Source organism: Penaeus japonicus, unplaced genomic scaffold (genome assembly GCF_977035675.1).
Source record: "Penaeus japonicus unplaced genomic scaffold, GWHDUDI00000001_assembly GWHDUDI00000001, whole genome shotgun sequence".
NCBI lineage: Eukaryota > Metazoa > Arthropoda > Malacostraca > Decapoda > Penaeidae > Penaeus > Penaeus japonicus.
This window is the reverse complement of record NW_028234403.1, coordinates 54,521,594-54,539,093: the sequence shown is the minus strand read 5'-3', so window position 1 is coordinate 54,539,093 and position 17,500 is coordinate 54,521,594. Positions and strand designations below refer to the sequence as shown.

The 17,500-nt window shown below is 36.8% G+C and overlaps 3 protein-coding genes across 7 annotated transcripts in view; 2 read left to right on the top strand and 1 right to left on the bottom strand.

The window, feature by feature from the left end:
* Positions 1–3,659: 3,659 nt before the first annotated feature.
* On the top strand, positions 3,660–8,742 carry LOC122246126 (ribosome biogenesis protein SLX9 homolog). Its single transcript, XM_043004450.2, has 5 exons — positions 3,660–3,766; positions 6,003–6,177; positions 6,401–6,558; positions 7,759–7,957; positions 8,188–8,742. Exons 2-5 carry the CDS (start codon positions 6,029–6,031, stop codon positions 8,309–8,311), a joined length of 630 nt encoding a protein of 209 aa, XP_042860384.1. The 5' UTR covers positions 3,660–3,766; positions 6,003–6,028; the 3' UTR covers positions 8,312–8,742.
* Positions 8,743–10,155: 1,413 nt separating this feature from the next.
* The window catches only part of LOC122246127 (uncharacterized), a 9,484-nt gene continuing 2,139 nt past the window's right edge, over positions 10,156–17,500 (bottom strand). The window contains exons 2-7 of one of the 4 annotated variants that reach the window (XR_015191470.1): positions 17,209–17,400; positions 16,672–16,833; positions 11,853–11,967; positions 11,409–11,531; positions 10,751–10,859; positions 10,156–10,399 (exon numbers count right to left, since the gene is read on the bottom strand). Coding sequence is in view for 3 of the 4 variants with exons in the window: in XM_086542764.1 (XP_086398890.1) it covers positions 10,329–10,399; positions 10,751–10,859; positions 11,409–11,531; positions 11,853–11,954 (405 nt within the window). In the remaining variant the exon portion in view is untranslated. Of the gene's footprint in view, positions 10,400–10,750; positions 10,860–11,408; positions 11,532–11,852; positions 11,968–13,815; positions 14,074–16,671; positions 16,834–17,208 lie in introns of those variants that run through there. The other 3 variants (XM_086542764.1, XM_043004452.2, XM_043004451.2) reach the window with 3 other exon arrangements.
* Positions 14,411–17,500, top strand: part of LIMK1 (LIM domain kinase 1) — a 36,438-nt gene continuing 33,348 nt past the window's right edge. Inside the window, exons 1-2 of one of the 2 annotated variants that reach the window (XM_086542742.1) lie at positions 14,448–14,477; positions 17,222–17,248. In XM_086542742.1, the coding sequence (XP_086398868.1) occupies positions 14,450–14,477; positions 17,222–17,248 (55 nt within the window). In that variant the 5' untranslated portion in view covers positions 14,448–14,449. Of the gene's footprint in view, positions 14,478–17,221; positions 17,249–17,500 lie in introns of both variants that reach the window. The other variant, XM_086542733.1, reaches the window with a different exon arrangement.

Sequence of the window (17,500 nt, the reverse complement as noted above, 5' to 3'; positions counted from 1 at the left end):
ATATATATATTTTTTTATTAATTCCTGGAAAATATTCCTATTTATATAGACCGCTTACAAAACTAAAGTTAGTGGGATAGTGAATCATTCCTGGTTCCGTAATTCGTTCAACTAGAAGAGTACTATATGCCTTGTGATATACAACTTCTAATTGATTTAACTGAATCATATATTTCGTTATACCTCCTTCACTTTTATGTAGACCCGTAAATCATTCATTCCTTTCTCTAGGCGCAGACACTCTATACAGTGATTCTGAAAGTGTGTGTTGTGTGCCGCCATTATCTCCTTGGTGTGCCGCGAAAATAATGTAATGTTGCTAGGTTTCGAGAATTCCTCACATTGATCGGGGAGAATAAGTCTAATACTACACACACACACACACACACACATGCACACGCACAGTCACACACGCATACGCACATGCACACGCACACGTACACACACACACATACACACACACACACACACACACACACACACACACACACACACACATATATATATATATATATATATATATATATATATATATATATATATAAATCACAGGGCAAGTGTGCCGCCAAAATATTAGTTGTTTCTTAAGGGGCCCATACACTTTCAAAAAAAGCGTCAAATTAGAATTTTTGCATCAAAATTTTGATATCAAAATTTTGATGCAAAATTTGAGTGTGTGTAGGACGTTTTGATGTCAAAAAGAGATTTGAAACAAAATTTTGATTGATCAAATCCGTTTGGTATTTTTTGACGAGTCGTCAAATTTTTGATGCGTGAGTAGGCTCCTGTCAAGATTTTGATCAAACTTTTTAGTTCGCAAGTGACTAACGAGGAGACAGGATCGCCATGTCTGTGAAGAAGGAGTTACACGTCAAAATTTTGATGTAAAATTTTGACGCTTTTTTTGAACGTGTACGGGCCCCTTTAGTGTGCCATCATACTAAACAGTTCGAAAACCAGTCTACAAAGAAGACAAATCTCTTCTCTCGTTCTCCCCCTGCAAGAGGAACGAACCACCTTGTCGTGGTGAAAGGTCAGGACTTGACCTTGCTTCCCAGCTGGGGCAATTCTGGAGATGACCTACCTCTGTCACTCGCTGAGGTGACCTTCCCTATAGTCTGCTCTGGCTCCTGAGGACAGGATTGTCAAGATGGTTCGTCTTGGCTTTCCGTTCTTGTGGATATGTTTGGATATTTATGAGGCTTGTAATGAGCACGCGTTGATGTGCGTGTGTGGAAATTAGAATTATTTACATCGAAGAATTTCTCAGCAATGAAGCAAAGGGGGAGGGGGTGGGGGTAGGGACTCTGAGGGTAAATCTCCATATAGGTTTAAGAAAATTTGTAATAAGGCGGAGGTAATTAGAGGGTTTCTTATAATTCACACACATACACACATGCATATGTATATGTACACACACACACAGATATATATATATATATACATATATAAACACACACCTGCATACACATACACACACACACACACACACACACACACATATATATATATATATATATATATATGTATATATATATATATATATATATATATATGTATATATATGTATATATATACCTATATATATACCGATATATATATTTATATATATATGTATATATATATATATATATATATATATGTATATATATACACTTTCGGGGTGTTTCTACCATCTAACACAGGCAACTTGGCATCGTAAGCGGACTTCTTGTGACAAACTGGATGTTGTGGCCTTCTTGCCTGCTACCGATATCAAAGACTGCATGTCAGCCACAGCCGAGGAGGCACCCAACGACTGTGCATGACTGGTTGAATATTTCGATGTTAAGTACACGAGGGGGACCTTAAAAGGGCATCCACAAGGGACATCAATTTCCGCAGGACTACTCTATTTGGAGGAAGACTTATTTGAAGGCAAATATTGATATTATTGGATGTCAGTCTTGGGAATCGACCAAAATTAAGTTCAAAAACGGGAATGAAAGCTCACCATCTGAGACTATAGACACTGTATTTCAAACGGTTAAATGTGGAGGGAGAGAGAGAGAGAGAGAGAGAGAGAGAGAGAGAGAGAGAGAGAGAGAGAGAGAGAGAGAGGAGGAGAGGGAGAGGGAGAGGGGGGAGAGGGAGAGGGAGAGGGAAAGAGAGAGAGAGAGAGGGAGGAGAGAGAGGAGAGAGAGGAGAGGAGAGAGATGAGAGAGAGAGAGAGAAGAAAGAGAGAGAGAGAGAGAGAGAGAGAGAGAGAGGGAGAGAGAGAGAGAGAGAGAGAGAGAGAGAGAGAGAGAGAGAGAGAGAGAGAGAGAGGGGGAGAGAGATATAAAGGGGTAGTATGCACCTTCTCCCAGATAAAGTGAAAGATTTCCAAGAGTTTATAACCGACTCTGTTGCCAAAGATGCATTTAAAACACTTTCCCTAACCAAGTTTTGTACCAAAATGAGTGGTTTACCCTGCTGCAGTTAATATTACTCAGAACTCTAATGTTCCCCATTTCTTACCGATATGAACAGTGATTTTCAACGTTGTTCAATATGATGAAAAGCAAAAATCGAGCACGGATTAATGTGGAGCATAACCTTCGAGTGTGCCTGTCAAACACTGGTTCTCGAATTGATAAAGTAGTTTGCACTAAACAGGCATGTCTTCACAATGAAGTCCCATGTCAGGTGTTAATAAAATAACTACAGTTTCACTCCTACTTTGTGTTGTATTGCAAATTATCTGTGATGTTTATGCTTCTGCTTAATAAAGTCACTATGATTTGAACCATTTGATAATATTCATTACAGCGTCATTATACTGAATAAACTTTAATAAATGATCATTCTATAGGGATAAGGGTTGATATAACTATGGGGTTAAGGGTAAACGGTTATGAACCCGTGATACAGAAATTGGACAACGTATTAGGATGGGAAAGTAAAACAAAAAGTTGTAATTACCATTAGTCATGATTGCTATTTAACTTTTTTTTTGTGTGTGAAAATATGTATGATAAAATCATTATGAATTTCTCTCCTCTCTTCTGTACGTGGCTATTCTATCTCCTTGGACTATCTGGATGTTCAGAAAAAAAAAAAAAAATCAGAATCACCCATGCTGATTTTTTCCCCCACCTGGAGAAGTAAAATAGTCTTAATTCTTTTCAAATGAGACTGCAGTGGAAGAAATAGTCAGAGAAGGATGCAAAGACTTCTGTGAAGTTCAGTTAACCAACGTCTGATAAATCATGACCTCAATTGATCTGGTAGATTAATTTATCAATGGGGTCATCCAACACAAATAAAAAATCTAGAAAAAAAGAAAGAAAATGTCACAGCAAAAAGAAACAAATCTTGCTGGATCCATCATAACGAAGATGAATAGATATAGTCTCTTCTTTCTTCTTCAATAAACCGATCATTTATTAAGTTTATTCTTCTGCCACTGAATCATTACATGGTTCTGTCATCCACGCCCACCAATATATATCCATGTGATAAAACAACTCATCTATCTCAATCTCTACCATCTCTCGATCTCCATCTGCTACTACTGTGATAACGATAACACGATTGATTCCCTCCTTCTACTTCAAAAGAGAAAGACACAATCAATATATATTGATAATTGATAAAAATAACCATGACCTGTCCCTCTTTAGCTCCGCCCACAATCAGCTGATCAGCAGGTTTGTTTTGGTTCCGGCGAACACGTGCGTTTCCTTCCTCTGGCAATTTTTTTTTGGAAAAAGGATGGATATTGAGGCGTGTTGCTGTTATTGAGGTATGATGTTTTTATAGTAATGTATAGGGGAAAGGGCGGTTGTTTTGTGTATGCATGAAGATCTGTAGAAAGTGTTGTTTTAGTGTGAAGTTAAGAAGAGGTTATAGGAGGCTTCGAAATCGTCAATTTTTTTCACGGGTTTGAGAAACTTTTATGAATATGAATATGAATTGCCATGTTTCCACTATTTGTTGTCTATGTTAATGTTAAATCAGTGATACATATAAAAGAGAAGCAATACTTCTAAAGATACGTAACACTTAAAGCGTAAAATATGAGCATATAATCGTGGGTTAGATTCAGTTAATGACAATGAGGTAAAAAAGTTGATGAACTCAATGAAACCGCTTCAATCTCAATATATCTTCTCTGTCTTAAAGGTTACTTTCAATTGATATCTTTTCTGTCTTAGATGAGTAATACTGACAGTATTTGCCCTTATAGGTAGGAAGGACATGAGGTATACCAAGGAGTAAACATGGAAGAGAAAAATATTAATGATAAATTATGCTTACAACATGCAAATACTGAGACATATAATATCTCAAGGGGTCATACCCTATTGTTCTTTATGTAGGGACTTATATTATAGTTCCTTGAGAGAAGGCAGAGTTTCAATATTTACCTTTGCCGACAGTGCTTTAGCAAAGGCAAGCAAAGCTCCTTTTACGCATATTCTGGCAAGATTTATTTGATGATAAATCACAATTATTGATTAATATTTTTGCTATTGTTGGTTAGCTTTGATTGAAATAATTATATGTAGTCAGCATACATCACAAGCTATATTCAGTATCAGTGATGGGGTACTTTTTGCAAGATCTACCAGTTAGGGTTTATCTTGCAATATTTTGCACACACTCATAGGACACACTCACAGGATACTCACAGGATATACTTACAGGACCCACTCACAGGACATACTTACAGGACACACTCACAGGACACACCCACAGGACACACTCACAGGACACTCTTACAGGACACTTACAGGATACTCACAGGACACACTCACAGGACACACCCACAGGACACACTCACAGGACACTCTTACAGGACACTTACAGGATACTCACAGGACACACTCACAGGACACACCCACAGGACACACCCACAGGACACACTCACAGGACACACCCACAGGACACACTCACAGGACACACTCACAGGACACACCCACAGGACACTCACAGGACACTCTTACAGGACACTTACAGGATACTCACAGGACACACCCACAGGACACACTCACAGGACACACTCACAGGACACTCAAAGGACACACTCACAGGACACACTCACAGGACACTCACAGGACACACTCAAAGGACACTCACAGGACATACTTACAGGACACACTCACAGGACACACTCAAAGGACACTCATAGGACACGCTAACAGGACCCACTCACAGGACTTTAGAATATCCCCATCCTTTTGAATACATTAACATGAGCTGACCACTTGAAGTAATTAGTACTGTATGGGTGTCGAGATTGGTAACCAAACTTAATTTTACTTGTAAGTACTTTTATAACCCTCTTAGAGTATACATCTACCAAATAGAAATTAAGAACTGTATCCTTAACTACATTATCTGAGATACTGTATATAAGTTTACTTGAAATGGCACTTTTTTCCCTGATCTCTGATTTTTGTACAGAATCATGTTTAGCAAACTTGGAAAAAAAGAGAAATAGGTAATGTGCATATATATTTGATGTTTATTTTTATTTATTATTATTATTTATTATTATTATTATTATTATTATTATTATTATTAATATCATTACTATTATTATTATTATTATTATTAATATTATTGTTATTATTATTTTTATTATTATCATTATTATTAATATTATTATTATTATTATTAATATTATTATTATTATATATATATATATATATATAAATATATATATATATATATATATATATATATATATATATATATATATTATATATATATAGTATGTATATATATGTGAACATTTTGAAGCATTTCCATTATGGTACAAGAGGTTCCAATAAGGATATTAATAATTATATATGGGCTTTCCATCATGATAATTGTTGCCTTTAAAAGTGTGGAAATAGATGAAATAATCTTTCCCCCCCTCCTTCTCCTCCCTCCCCTCCCCTCCCTCCCTTCTCCTCCCTTCTCCTCCCCTCCCCTCCCTCCCTTCTCCTCCCCTCGCCCTCACCCTTCATCTCCCTCACTCTATCCCTCAGCCGAAAGAAACCAGGATCAGAGCAGCATGGGAAAAGTGAGAAGAGTTCGACAGAAGTACCACTCAAACCTCTCCAAGAATGCTTCAAAAGCGACAGAAAATGAGGACCTAGGTACAGAAGTTCCCAAGCTGGTGCCAATTGTGAAGAAAAAAACAGATGAGGGCGGAAAGTCAAGGTTAGTCGCACGATATGATTTTTTTTGGAGCCATTTTTACCTGCAAATTCTTGTGCGTCGTCAAGGTTCAAGAATTTACAAAGATTTTATTTGGGTTGTTTATGATGTGCATTATCCAGACTAGTAAAAGTAACAGAATATTATCAGTATATGGTATACCAATGAATATATGATAACTCTAGTATTTGTGGAGTTTGACTTTTTTTCTGCTTTTCACCCTCAGTGGAAACATGTTTGCCGGCCTAGAGATCAACTTAGGAGGAGCCAGACAAACTACTGCGATGGATGCCGAGATGGTTGCCGCAGCCTCCACGGACCAGAAGAGCAAAGGAAGGATCAAGAAGGGGAGGATAAAACACCGTCATCAGGAACTAATGAAAAGTAATTATTTGTCCATAATGATGATTGTTTTTTCATTGTTTTTTTTCTGTTTGTGTTATATGAGTTATTATTTTATTTTTAGACTGTATTTCATTTTTGAGTATTGTTTATTGAATTTTGGATAAGCTGATAAGTTTCCTAGATTCTAAAAGGTTTTAGTTTATTCTTTGAGTTATAGGTTATAAAGTTCTAGCCATCCTGTTATTTTATGTTCAAACTGATATCAAGTTAAACTGCTATAGTTAATCTCTTAACCCTTTCCCGACGGGTGCACTTTCTACGCGAAGTCCCATATGCCGGGCGATTGCAATATTGCATTGAAATCGTCACTATCGCATGACGCCCCGGCACGGGAGTTTTTGGCTGTGTCACACGGGTGTGACGCACCGTCGTCATTGGGTTAACAAATAGAGATAGAAAGATTATTATAACAAATTAATGAATGTCAGTGACTTGGTAGTTGGTATTTAATGACAGCTTCAAGACTTGGCTTCTAAAGCATGAATTTAAAATGTTATAGTTTGTGTACACAAAAAGTTGAGAGAAAGTAAGTATATTATTAGATACAAGTTACTTTTCATCTTAGGTTCAGGTTCTAAGAGTCAACTAATCCTTCGAGAATCCATGTAAATAACCCACAATGATAACCTTGTAATGGCTGGCAAGTGAGGTTTCACAATCACAGATCAGTTCATGTGGTAACTCAGCTGCGATGATTCTTCACGTACCAAGGTGAATGACAGAAAATTGTTCAGGGAAAGCTGATTACCAGCTTTTATATTCTACTGCCTGTTTATCACAACTGAACTTTCTATAGAGTCTAGGAAAGTAGAATAAATCAGTTGTCATAGTTGCGTCAAATTTCCTGAATTCTATCGCACAAAGGATGGGAGTGGACTGGTTCTTATCTGTTAGTTTAGCAGGAAACTTGAAAACCTTTTGCTGTTTGATACTATAAGTGATTTTCTTATACTTTGAGCATTTATTTTCTTGTAATACATGATTGAATACACTTAGCATGATGAGGTGAATTGTATTTTAGAAGTCTTACGGGTATTTAAGGATTTTAAAACCATCCATCTTAACTTCCCAAATTTGAATCAGTTTAAGTTCAGGGAGTAAGGGACAATGTATCTACTAATTTCTGTACCACATAATATTCCTAACACTAAAAAAAAACACCATTCCTATTCTTGGCAGAAATCGATGCCATCCAGGCAGGCAAACAGGCTGAGAAGGAACGGAAGAAACGCGAAAAGACGAAAATAGTTGGAGACTTGCATCCCATGCTCAATGCTCTGCCGACACTAGAAGAACTGATTGCACAGGCCAACAAACCAAACCAAAACTCAAAGAAGGGAACAGGTTCTAAGAAGCAGAAAGCAGCTAAGAAAGACTTGTGAGTAAAAAGGCATCTTACTCACAACACTGTGTTATTAGTGGTTGATTTTGTTTTCATGATGAATACACATTTTTAATTATCAGGTTGAATATTCTTTTTTCTTATTATTACTACTATTATAATCATTATTATATTTGTTTTTCCAAATACCCATCTCAAGAATAGGAATATGTTTCCTTATTGATCTTTTCACGGCATTTCTAAACTTTTCTTTCTCTATTTTTCAGCATGAGTGACATACAAATGATGTTGGCTGTTCATAAGGACAAGATATATAACGATGATCCCTTTGGAGCGGTTGAAACAGCAGTCATGAACAGAGTCTTGAACGATCAGGAAGAGTCGCAATGAAACAAAACGTTATCTTTGATATATATATATATTATATATATACACACACATTTTTTTGGAATGTAATTATGAAAAATATAACTTTTTTTTCTTATCCTAAATGACTTTCTGGGTTTACAGGGCACAATATATCACATATCATCAGTAGTTTACAAGTGAATGAAAGTCTTTTAGTTTCTGTATACTCAATGGGCCCAGATACTCCTCTTCTATAGGGAAGACAGTTGACAGGATTCATATATAATGTTCTTGTTGCCATCCATTAGGTGTTCATAGTTTATAATCAGAGCTATTGTGTATAATATATATATATATGTATGTATGTATGTATGTGTGTAAAAAAAAAAAAGAAGGATTTAGCCCTTAGTACATTTTTAAACAATATCACATAAAGGCATGAAGTTTCTTAATGAATAAACTTTATTTAAAAATGGTGTTGCTTATGACTTACGACTGTTTGTAAAACATGTTTAACATCTTTCCTGAGGTCCTAAATGCTTTAATATCAATCAATTTGTATTCTCAATGTTTAGTATCAAAATACAAAAGCCACATTACATGAAACTTCTCCCTTGCCTCTGTGCTGACCGACACTAGAGCATGGCTGACCCACAAGTATGCCAAACTAAAGGTGATGGGTATGGGAATTATCTTGCAGCTGGCAAACAGATGGATGGGAAAGAGTGGATAAATCTATAGGGAATTTGTGGGTTACCATATATGTTTTTATAGATGTGACCCGGCACCAAGGGGTTGATGTGAATGAGTGAATTGCAACATAAATGCTGTATGTGAACTATTTGGCTATTACCTATTGAAAAAAGGTGTAGCTTCTGGGCCAAGTAAATCTGTGGCAACTAGAGTCAGGAAGTTATTAATATTTCTATGACAAAAGGTTGTACTGAAAACCTATTCTTTAACATGAATACTGGAATGAGAGAAATGTACTCTCAGTAGGAGGGGAAAGAAGTGGAAAAAAATAATGCTAGGATTAAATGAAACAAAGAAAAAAAAAAAAAGAAAAAAAAAAAAAGAAAAAAAAAAAAAAAAAAAAAAAAAAAAAAAATCACAAAAAAAAAACACAAAAAAAAAAAAAAAAAAGAAAAAAAAAGAAAAAAAATATATATATATATATATATATATATATATATATATATATATATATATATATATATTTATAAATAACTTGGGATATCCTGCCTGCATTCAAATACTCTTTCTTGTGGAATACAAATTCTTGATTATATTAACCCTTTCCCAACGGGGCACGGCGATAAGTGAAAACCCCTATGCCGGGCCATTGCAATATTGCATTGGAAACGTCACACTGGCATGACGCCCCGGCATCGGGAATTTAGCTGTGTCATACGGGTGTGACGCACCGTTGCCATAGGGTTAAGACTTACAATGGTATATTCCACACTGGCACAAAATTCACATTGAAAAAGTACCATAACTCATAAAAGCATTGGTGCATTAAATACCAAACTGAACTTGACATGAGTTTCATTATTAGGCTCTGGTGGCAAATTTGAATCCAATCTCATGAGCCATTAAAAAGTTACTATTCCAAAACCAATACTTTTCAAGCTACAGTCCTCGCTACAGACTATACAATGAATGAAGGTTATCATACACTGACATGGAAATGAAAGATTTAATGGATGAATTTTTCATGCTGTCAGACAATTTTTGAAGGTGGGTTGTGTAACTGGAATCTAAATCACTTGCTAGGTCCTGAATAATAGAAATTCAATTTAGAATTAGATACGAATACTGATTGCTAAACAAAAGACAAAGATGAAAAACAAACAAAAAAACACATCTGATTATGACAATGAACATACAGTTGCTAATGGTTTATGTCTACACCAAATACAATGATCATATAATACAGCTTATAACAACAATAACAACAACAGGTGATTCAGATACAGCTGATGATGAGCAGATGAAGGCCATATGAAATAAACCGCTTACAACAAACATCTCGGATTCATTTATTTTTGTCTTTGTGCTACTGTAATTCAGTCTCCTCTTCTTCCTCCTCCTCTTCCTCTTCATATATTTCAGAGTCATGGAGCATTCCTGAAGAAATTGGAATATGTCATTAAATGTCAAAGAGGATGATATGGGGATAATGTAAAAAAGTTCTGTAAGGAAAAGGGTGGTTATAATACCTGCTAAGATTATAATTCCTACTTTGAAAAAAAAACTATGTATATCTGTCCAGGTAAAGTTAAAAAAACACTCACAACTGCAAGGTAAAAAGTAGAGTACAAACCACAACAAGGTGTTATAGCTTTCTTTTTGACTTTCACAACAGTTCTGTTGGACAAAAAACACCCAAACATACAAATTAACAGAATTTAAACAGATAAAAAATTATATGAAGAAATACTTTTAGACCTTAATTTACATGAACATTCATGTCCTTACTGTGAATGAGAGGAGCTGCATCCAAGTTCAGTGTACTCTGGTTAATTTGCAGTTCCTTCATGGTGATCTCACTTGGACCTGGGCCCTCACTTACGCTCACAGGCAACATCTGTAAACGCGTAAATGTTGTGCATTAATTTTGGAGTCATTCTGAGTAAAAAAAGAAGAAGAAGAAGAAGAAGAAGAAGAAGAAGAAGAAGAAGAAGAAGAAGAAGAAGAAGAAGAAGAAGAAGAAGAAGAAGAAGAAGAAGAAGAAGAAGAAGAAGAAGAAGAAGAAGAAAGAAAGAAAGGAAGAAAAAGAAAGGAAGAAAAAGAAAGGAAGAAAAAGAAAGAAAGAAAGAAAGAAAGAAAGAAAGAAAGAAAGAAAGAAAGAAAGAAAGAAAGAAAGAAAGAAAGAAAGAAAGAAAGAAAGAAAGAAAGAGAAAGAAAGAAAGAAAGAAAGAAAAAGGAAAAAAAAGGAATGTCATTTCTACGTAAGTTAACTCTGAAATTCATCCTAGAAAAACAAATTTAAAAATGCAAGTTAATACTCATGAATAAACTGAAAAGAAAAGAGGAATATCAATAGTGTTATAACACAGCAATACTTCAGAAGAGTAACAACAACAATGATAATTATAATCGCAACAATCATAATAAAAATAAAGGCAAGGCACACCTCATCGGTTTGGACTTGCTGGTAGGAAGAATCCACGTCAGCGTCCACGAGGGTGGCATTTCGGGATTTCAGCTCCTGGTCTTGTTTGCCCACGAGTTGGTGCATAATCGTCAACTCTTCGACCTTTTGATGACGAAGAAGACACGGAAAAGAAGAGAGAGAAAATGAAAGGGGAATCAGTTATGCTTTGTTATCTTGACCATGTAGCAGGTGTCAGTATCAGGTTTCAGAAGTGATTAGTGCTCGGCTCAGATTATAATGTACAGGACTTCCTTTTGGTTCCTTCCATGCACATATAATACAAATATAAGACAAAGTTCTTCACATAAATAGGCTTTGTTTATAACTGCGTACAGGACTTCCTTTTGGTTCCTCCCATGCACATATAATACAAATATAAGACAAAGTTCTTCACGTAAATAGGCTTTGTTTATAACTGCATACCTGGAGGCGAATGAGAGTATTCTTGTATTTTTCCATCAGTTCGCGCACTACCTTTTCCTCCGTCTTCAGGGCCGCAAGTTCCATTCTGTGTAGCCTCTCCATACTTGTGACTTATCTGCAACGATTTGTTAAAAGCTGTGATATACACTCTGACTTTTCTTGTTGAATGCTTTTAATTATTTTTGTAAATCTACCAATGCTATATTTGATCATGTGGGCTGTTCACCTATTCTAATATGACTAGGAAAGATCTTTTTATAACTAGAAAATAAATAATCAAAGAAAAGAAATGAGAAAAAAATATATAACCTTTCAGAGGCTTGTAATGCAAATCTCTAAAGCAGACATTTTCTAAACATAATTTTGAAAGAACTAGGACTATAAACCTTGACACCTTGACAAAAATGAATTTGGAATAGACTAGATCTCCTGTAACCTGATACATACAATAAATATCTAAAAATCACATCTAAATTTCTTGTTATCATACTATCAATCTGCCTTTTTGAAATTTACTCCCCCTCTAATTGTATATCATCATAAAAGTCAAGAATTCTATTTCATCTCAGCAAATTTTCCTCTGGTCTGTGTCATTTTCTAGGTTGACAAAAAGCACTAAACCAGAACACAGATTGAGAAAAAAAGAAGCTATTTAATCATATTCTAAGGCAGTAAATAATAAATATGTCAATGAGCAATACAAACAAGCTTAACCCTTCTGCAATGAGGAGTCTTGCAGGGTCAGATCACTTCCATATGGCATTTCTCTGTTGAAATTACAAGCTACTCATTCATTCAGTCATAATGACCCATCATACCAATATGCTAATTAGTATCCCTTTACTAATGTATCATACATAGACTCATATTTCATACATAAGTCTAGAAAGTAAAAGAAAACAGAAGTAACTTAAGACGCCCATCTCGGAAGGGTTAAAGAAGCATCCTGGCTAAACGTTCAGAATAGGGCTGTGCAAACATTGAGAAAAGTTAAAGTAATGCCCATAAGGAGCACATAAGAAAAAAAAAAGAGGTAAATCTAAAAACAAGGACTGTGTGGAGATAAAGAAAAAACAAATCAACGATATTCAGGAACCCGTAAAAAAACTTAATAGCTATATAAAACAACCTGCATCAATTGAAAACCTCTACAATGCATATTTAGACAAGATAGAGGTTGTAGACTATCCTGGTCATTTCCTGTCAAATGAGGAACCAGTCCAATCTCTATCTCGCCAAGAGTATGGAATGGAAGTTCGTTAGCTTTTAACGGAGCACTAGAGGTGTGGAGGCCATGGCAAAGCTCATCTCAGTTGGGTGTGGTTGTAGGTTCAAGAATTGAAGATAAAAGAAAGAAAGAAAGAAAGAAAAGGTGATACCTATAAGAAAATAGCTAGCAGATAGTAAGACCATAATCACTTATCAAATTTCATGAATGTGAGCTTACATAGTCCCAACCTCAAAGTGGCCTCCACACTTCAGCAGAAGCATGCAAACCTTCACCATGTATAACAAGATAGATCTGTGGTCCATTTCGGAACAATTACCTGTTAAGCCCTTTTATGAGGTATAACAAATAACCTGCACAAAGGCTGTGGCCTGTATTTCTCACTCTAGCAATGGTTATCAAACCTGTAGACCTCTCAGACAATATAGCATTAAAGTAAAAAGTAAGTAAAGGTATTATAGTAAAATAGTATAGCGTATATAGTAGGGTAAAAAAAACAAACAAAAAAAAACAGGAAATGGGTTTTTGCTGTGATAGTAAATGATCTTAAACGTCAAAATTTATCATTATTTCCCTACCGTGACTTTTTAAATTTCATGTGTAAGCAATTTCGAGTTTAAGTTCATACACAATGCGAGTTCCCTATCTCACCCATCTCCTCCTATTCTAAATAAGCACCATATTTTTCCCCCCTCAGAGAAAGAAACTAGACTAAAAAAAAGAAATAAAACTCACGATTCCACACAGACATCCTCGTTATCGTACCTTCCTCGCCAATAATCACAGGTATTTCACCCCGTTCTGCAACAGGACACGCAATAAAAACCACGTGACATCAATCCTCTTGCTTCCCTCTGTATCCTGTGTCTTTCCCCACAGAAAATCCGGCTGCAATTCCCCTCAAAAGACGAAATAAAAGAAGAAATTGACGAGTTTTATCTCTCACTGTTTACACCCAGCGGTCCTCTGAGGCTTAACACACTCACGTCTTTTTTTTAAACATCTGTGGGTGATTTCTGTTTTTTTTTTTTTTCTTTAATGGGGGAATATCTTTAGGGTTGGTGATGATGATGATGAGGATTTTTTTTCATCGATTAGGGATTATATTTTTGGGGGATTATCTATGAGACTGATAGGGTTTTGGTGATAGATATAGAAGCGGAATCTAAATATAACTTTCCCTTTTCCCCCCACTATCTATAAAACACAAACCAATGATAAAAAAACTACGCCCAAAAACACTAACAAACCCCCCACCTAACACACGCAAAAGCAATCCCAATCCTCGAGACCAGAAGGCGACATGACACCGCCTGACACCTCCCCCGCCGTGCCAGGTGCCGCCGAGTGTCACAAGCATGGTGAGAACATGGAAGAGGACGAGGCCACTTCACATGGTAGGGCATTTTACCCCCTTCGTAGCCCCCTTCTCGAGCAAGGGCGGCTGGCAGGGCACGGCAGGGGCGCTGGGCAGGGGCAGCACGGGGCAGGGGCGGGCAGGGACGAGTGTGGTAGTGCCAGGGAGTGCCAGGAGAGGAGGGACCAGTGCCCCGCCAGGAAGTGCTTGTGGCTGGCCCCCTCTCATACCTCCTCCTCCTTTCTCATGCCTTAATATCTCTTATCTCACGCACCTGCTGCCACTTGACTCGGGTTGGAGGGCGAGCTGCCGGGGTCCGGGAGCCGAGGGTGACCTGGCGGAGAACCCGTGACCCGGCCTGACCTCGCGTGACCCCGGGAAAGCCGAGACAAGGTCGAAGTCGTAGCTTCAGGGGGTTGGACTGGGAAGGAAATACCTGGACGGATTTTTTTCCTTCTTTGGGCCGGATTTGGTCTGGATTTACGGGTTATTTGTAGATTCTTGAAGGATTAGTTGTTCCTGGTTATGGTGGTTGGATGTTCTTGGGGAATTATTTATTTAATATCGTTTTATAGGTCAAGCTATGATTACAAATCACTAGATAGTTCCAAGTCATATTTAGAATATATATATTTTTTAATATTAGCTGAGTTAGTTTTACATGACTTTCATTATCCTATTAATGTCAATAGTTACATAGCCTTTGCCTACAGTGTCATTTTAATCTTCAGTGTGAAAGATGTTGATTAGGTTTGATAATTGAATTATTATTTTTTTCTCTCTCTGTTTATGAAATTGAAAAGCTTAAGGTGGAATAGGAATTATGAAGTATCAGTAATCATTAATTATTGATGGTTAAATTTTTTTGTGTGGATCAATATGTAACTGAAATTGATTTGCTATTTCTCAGCTTCCAACGACTTTCTTTTATTCTATTGAAATTGATGTTTATTGATTATGTAGATGTGTTATGGATGTTGTGTGATAGAGATTGTGGGTTGTAAATTCCCCGGTGACTGCCAAGAATTCAAATGACAGTTTTTTTGCGAAAATCAGTTTTTGACATTTAAGCAAATCTACTTAATTCGTTCTCAAATTCTAGGAAAAAGAAATAGCTAATTTCTGAAATGTTCTTCTAGATTGTCTGATGTATACCAAATGAACAAATGAACAATTGAGAGTTTTCATGTACCCTACTCCCAGACAAGAGCTAAGGGCCCAAAGATCATGCCGTAAAAGTCTCACAGCTGGCAGTACAAAATTGTGAATTGTTATGTCCCTAGATATTATTCTGTTGTCCCTACATACCCCAGGTAAAGAGAGTTTCGATGTGCTCCAAGATGTGAACTAAGAATCTATAGATCACACTGGGAAACTTTCTCACGAGTTGCTAAAAGATGTGAGGGTTGGTGTTTCGTGATTGAATTCAGGTGCATTGCTCTTTTCGGGTCAGTGGTCCATCTGGAGTTTTGACTTAATGTAGAGGGACACCATGTGTGGTTGAGAAATGCACACATTGATAAGGATAAGACTTGCCTCGCTATATTTAAGAATTTTGGGTTACAGTAAGGGTGATGTAAAGCAAAGAGGAAGTACATATGATAGATAAACCTTGATTTGATAAAGGAGAAGAAATATTGATTTTATTTTTTTTTGCCCATAGGTGAAATATTTTTAGGTATATGCAATTTTTTTAGATACTTTAGTCATAAACATTTTTGCATAAGCTTGAGAAGCCTTATAAGTTTTTTTTAGGGGGTTTCACCCTATCAGAAATATATTTATTTTTAAGGTGAGGTTTATATAGTCAGAATCACTTCGAAAGATAACATCATATATATTCATGTCATTTTCTTATTTGGTGTTTATTAATTTTTCACATTCTTTAAGACAATTTTTTTTTGAGTACCCAAACAGATGGAGTCAGATGAAAATGGCACTTGGCTATCTTCGTACTCCCATTCCGCTGTGATTTTTCATTATGATTCTCTACTCAGAGTGAACTTTTACTTAATCATAATTCCAGATTTTTTTTGTTTTTATGGTTAAATCTCACTGATACTGTTGGAAAAGGGTTGATATTAGTTTCTTTTTATATACCCAGTTATCTTATGTTTGGAGATAAGTGGTGTCATTAGTGAAATGGTCGTTCAGTTGATCATGAGGGCACAAGAGAACTATAAAGTTCCTATCTTTACCTCGGTCAAATAAAGTTCTTGCTGGAGATGTCATACCTTCTGGTAGTGTTGTGAGGCAGAGTATCGATTCAGTGCAGACTCCCGTCAGAAGAGGCAGGAGAGGTTGGGTAGGGTTCTCTGTCATTGATAAACAGTCTTGTGGGTATTCACCTTCCTCACTGAGCTGGGCAGGACATATCCGGTGCAGTCGGGAATTGGCTGAGCAGAGCAGGTAGAAGCACTTTGGTGAATGTGGATGCTGGCTTTCATTGTCACCAACTGTTTGCCCTCCCAGGGTAATCAGGGCTCTAAAGCAAAGGAAAGATTGTACAGTAAAGCGTAAAATGCACATCCGGAGAAATGACTGAATGTCTTTTGCACTCTTATCTTGCCAGAAAATACACATGCCCGCCAAGAGTGCAACCTTAACATGGGGTTGTGAGGGGACAGTAGTAATGGGCCCTCATGGTCTTAGTTTTGGGTAAGTAAGATTCGTGGTCAAGCAAACCTCAGATTTAATCATGAGACAGTAACAAGTAAGAAATGTAATCGAGCTTCCCAGTAAACCATATAAACTGATCTTCTCATGATCACTTTGGCTTCTCAGGGCGCTGCCGGCGACTCCACAAGCGAGGTGAGGCACAGGCCTAGTGTTTTCTCTCTCTCCTTCTCGTCGCCTTTTCCTTCTGACGCGCTGCTCACTTCCAGAAGCATGGTTTTTGTACTGACTTTTTACGGGCCTATCCGTTGTCGTACACTTGCGTGGCTCCATTTCATGTTCTCCACCTTTTGTCATAACAGGCCATATACCAAACGCAACCCTTAATTAAAACCCCTAATATCATATCAAAAGTGTCTGAACCAAATCCTATTGAATGAACTAAGG

What these genes read in the sequence shown, in the direction of transcription:
- LOC122246126 (XM_043004450.2), top strand. Translation starts at nt 6,029, where the DNA reads ATGGGAAAAGTGAGAAGAGTTCGACAGAAGTACCACTCAAACCTCTCC. An exon ending in GATGAGGGCGGAAAGTCAAG is followed by an intron (nt 6,178 to 6,400) that starts GTTAGTCGCACG and finishes TTTCACCCTCAG; the next exon opens with TGGAAACATGTTTGCCGGCC. An exon ending in AAAGCAGCTAAGAAAGACTT is followed by an intron (nt 7,958 to 8,187) that starts GTGAGTAAAAAG and finishes TCTATTTTTCAG; the next exon opens with CATGAGTGACATACAAATGA.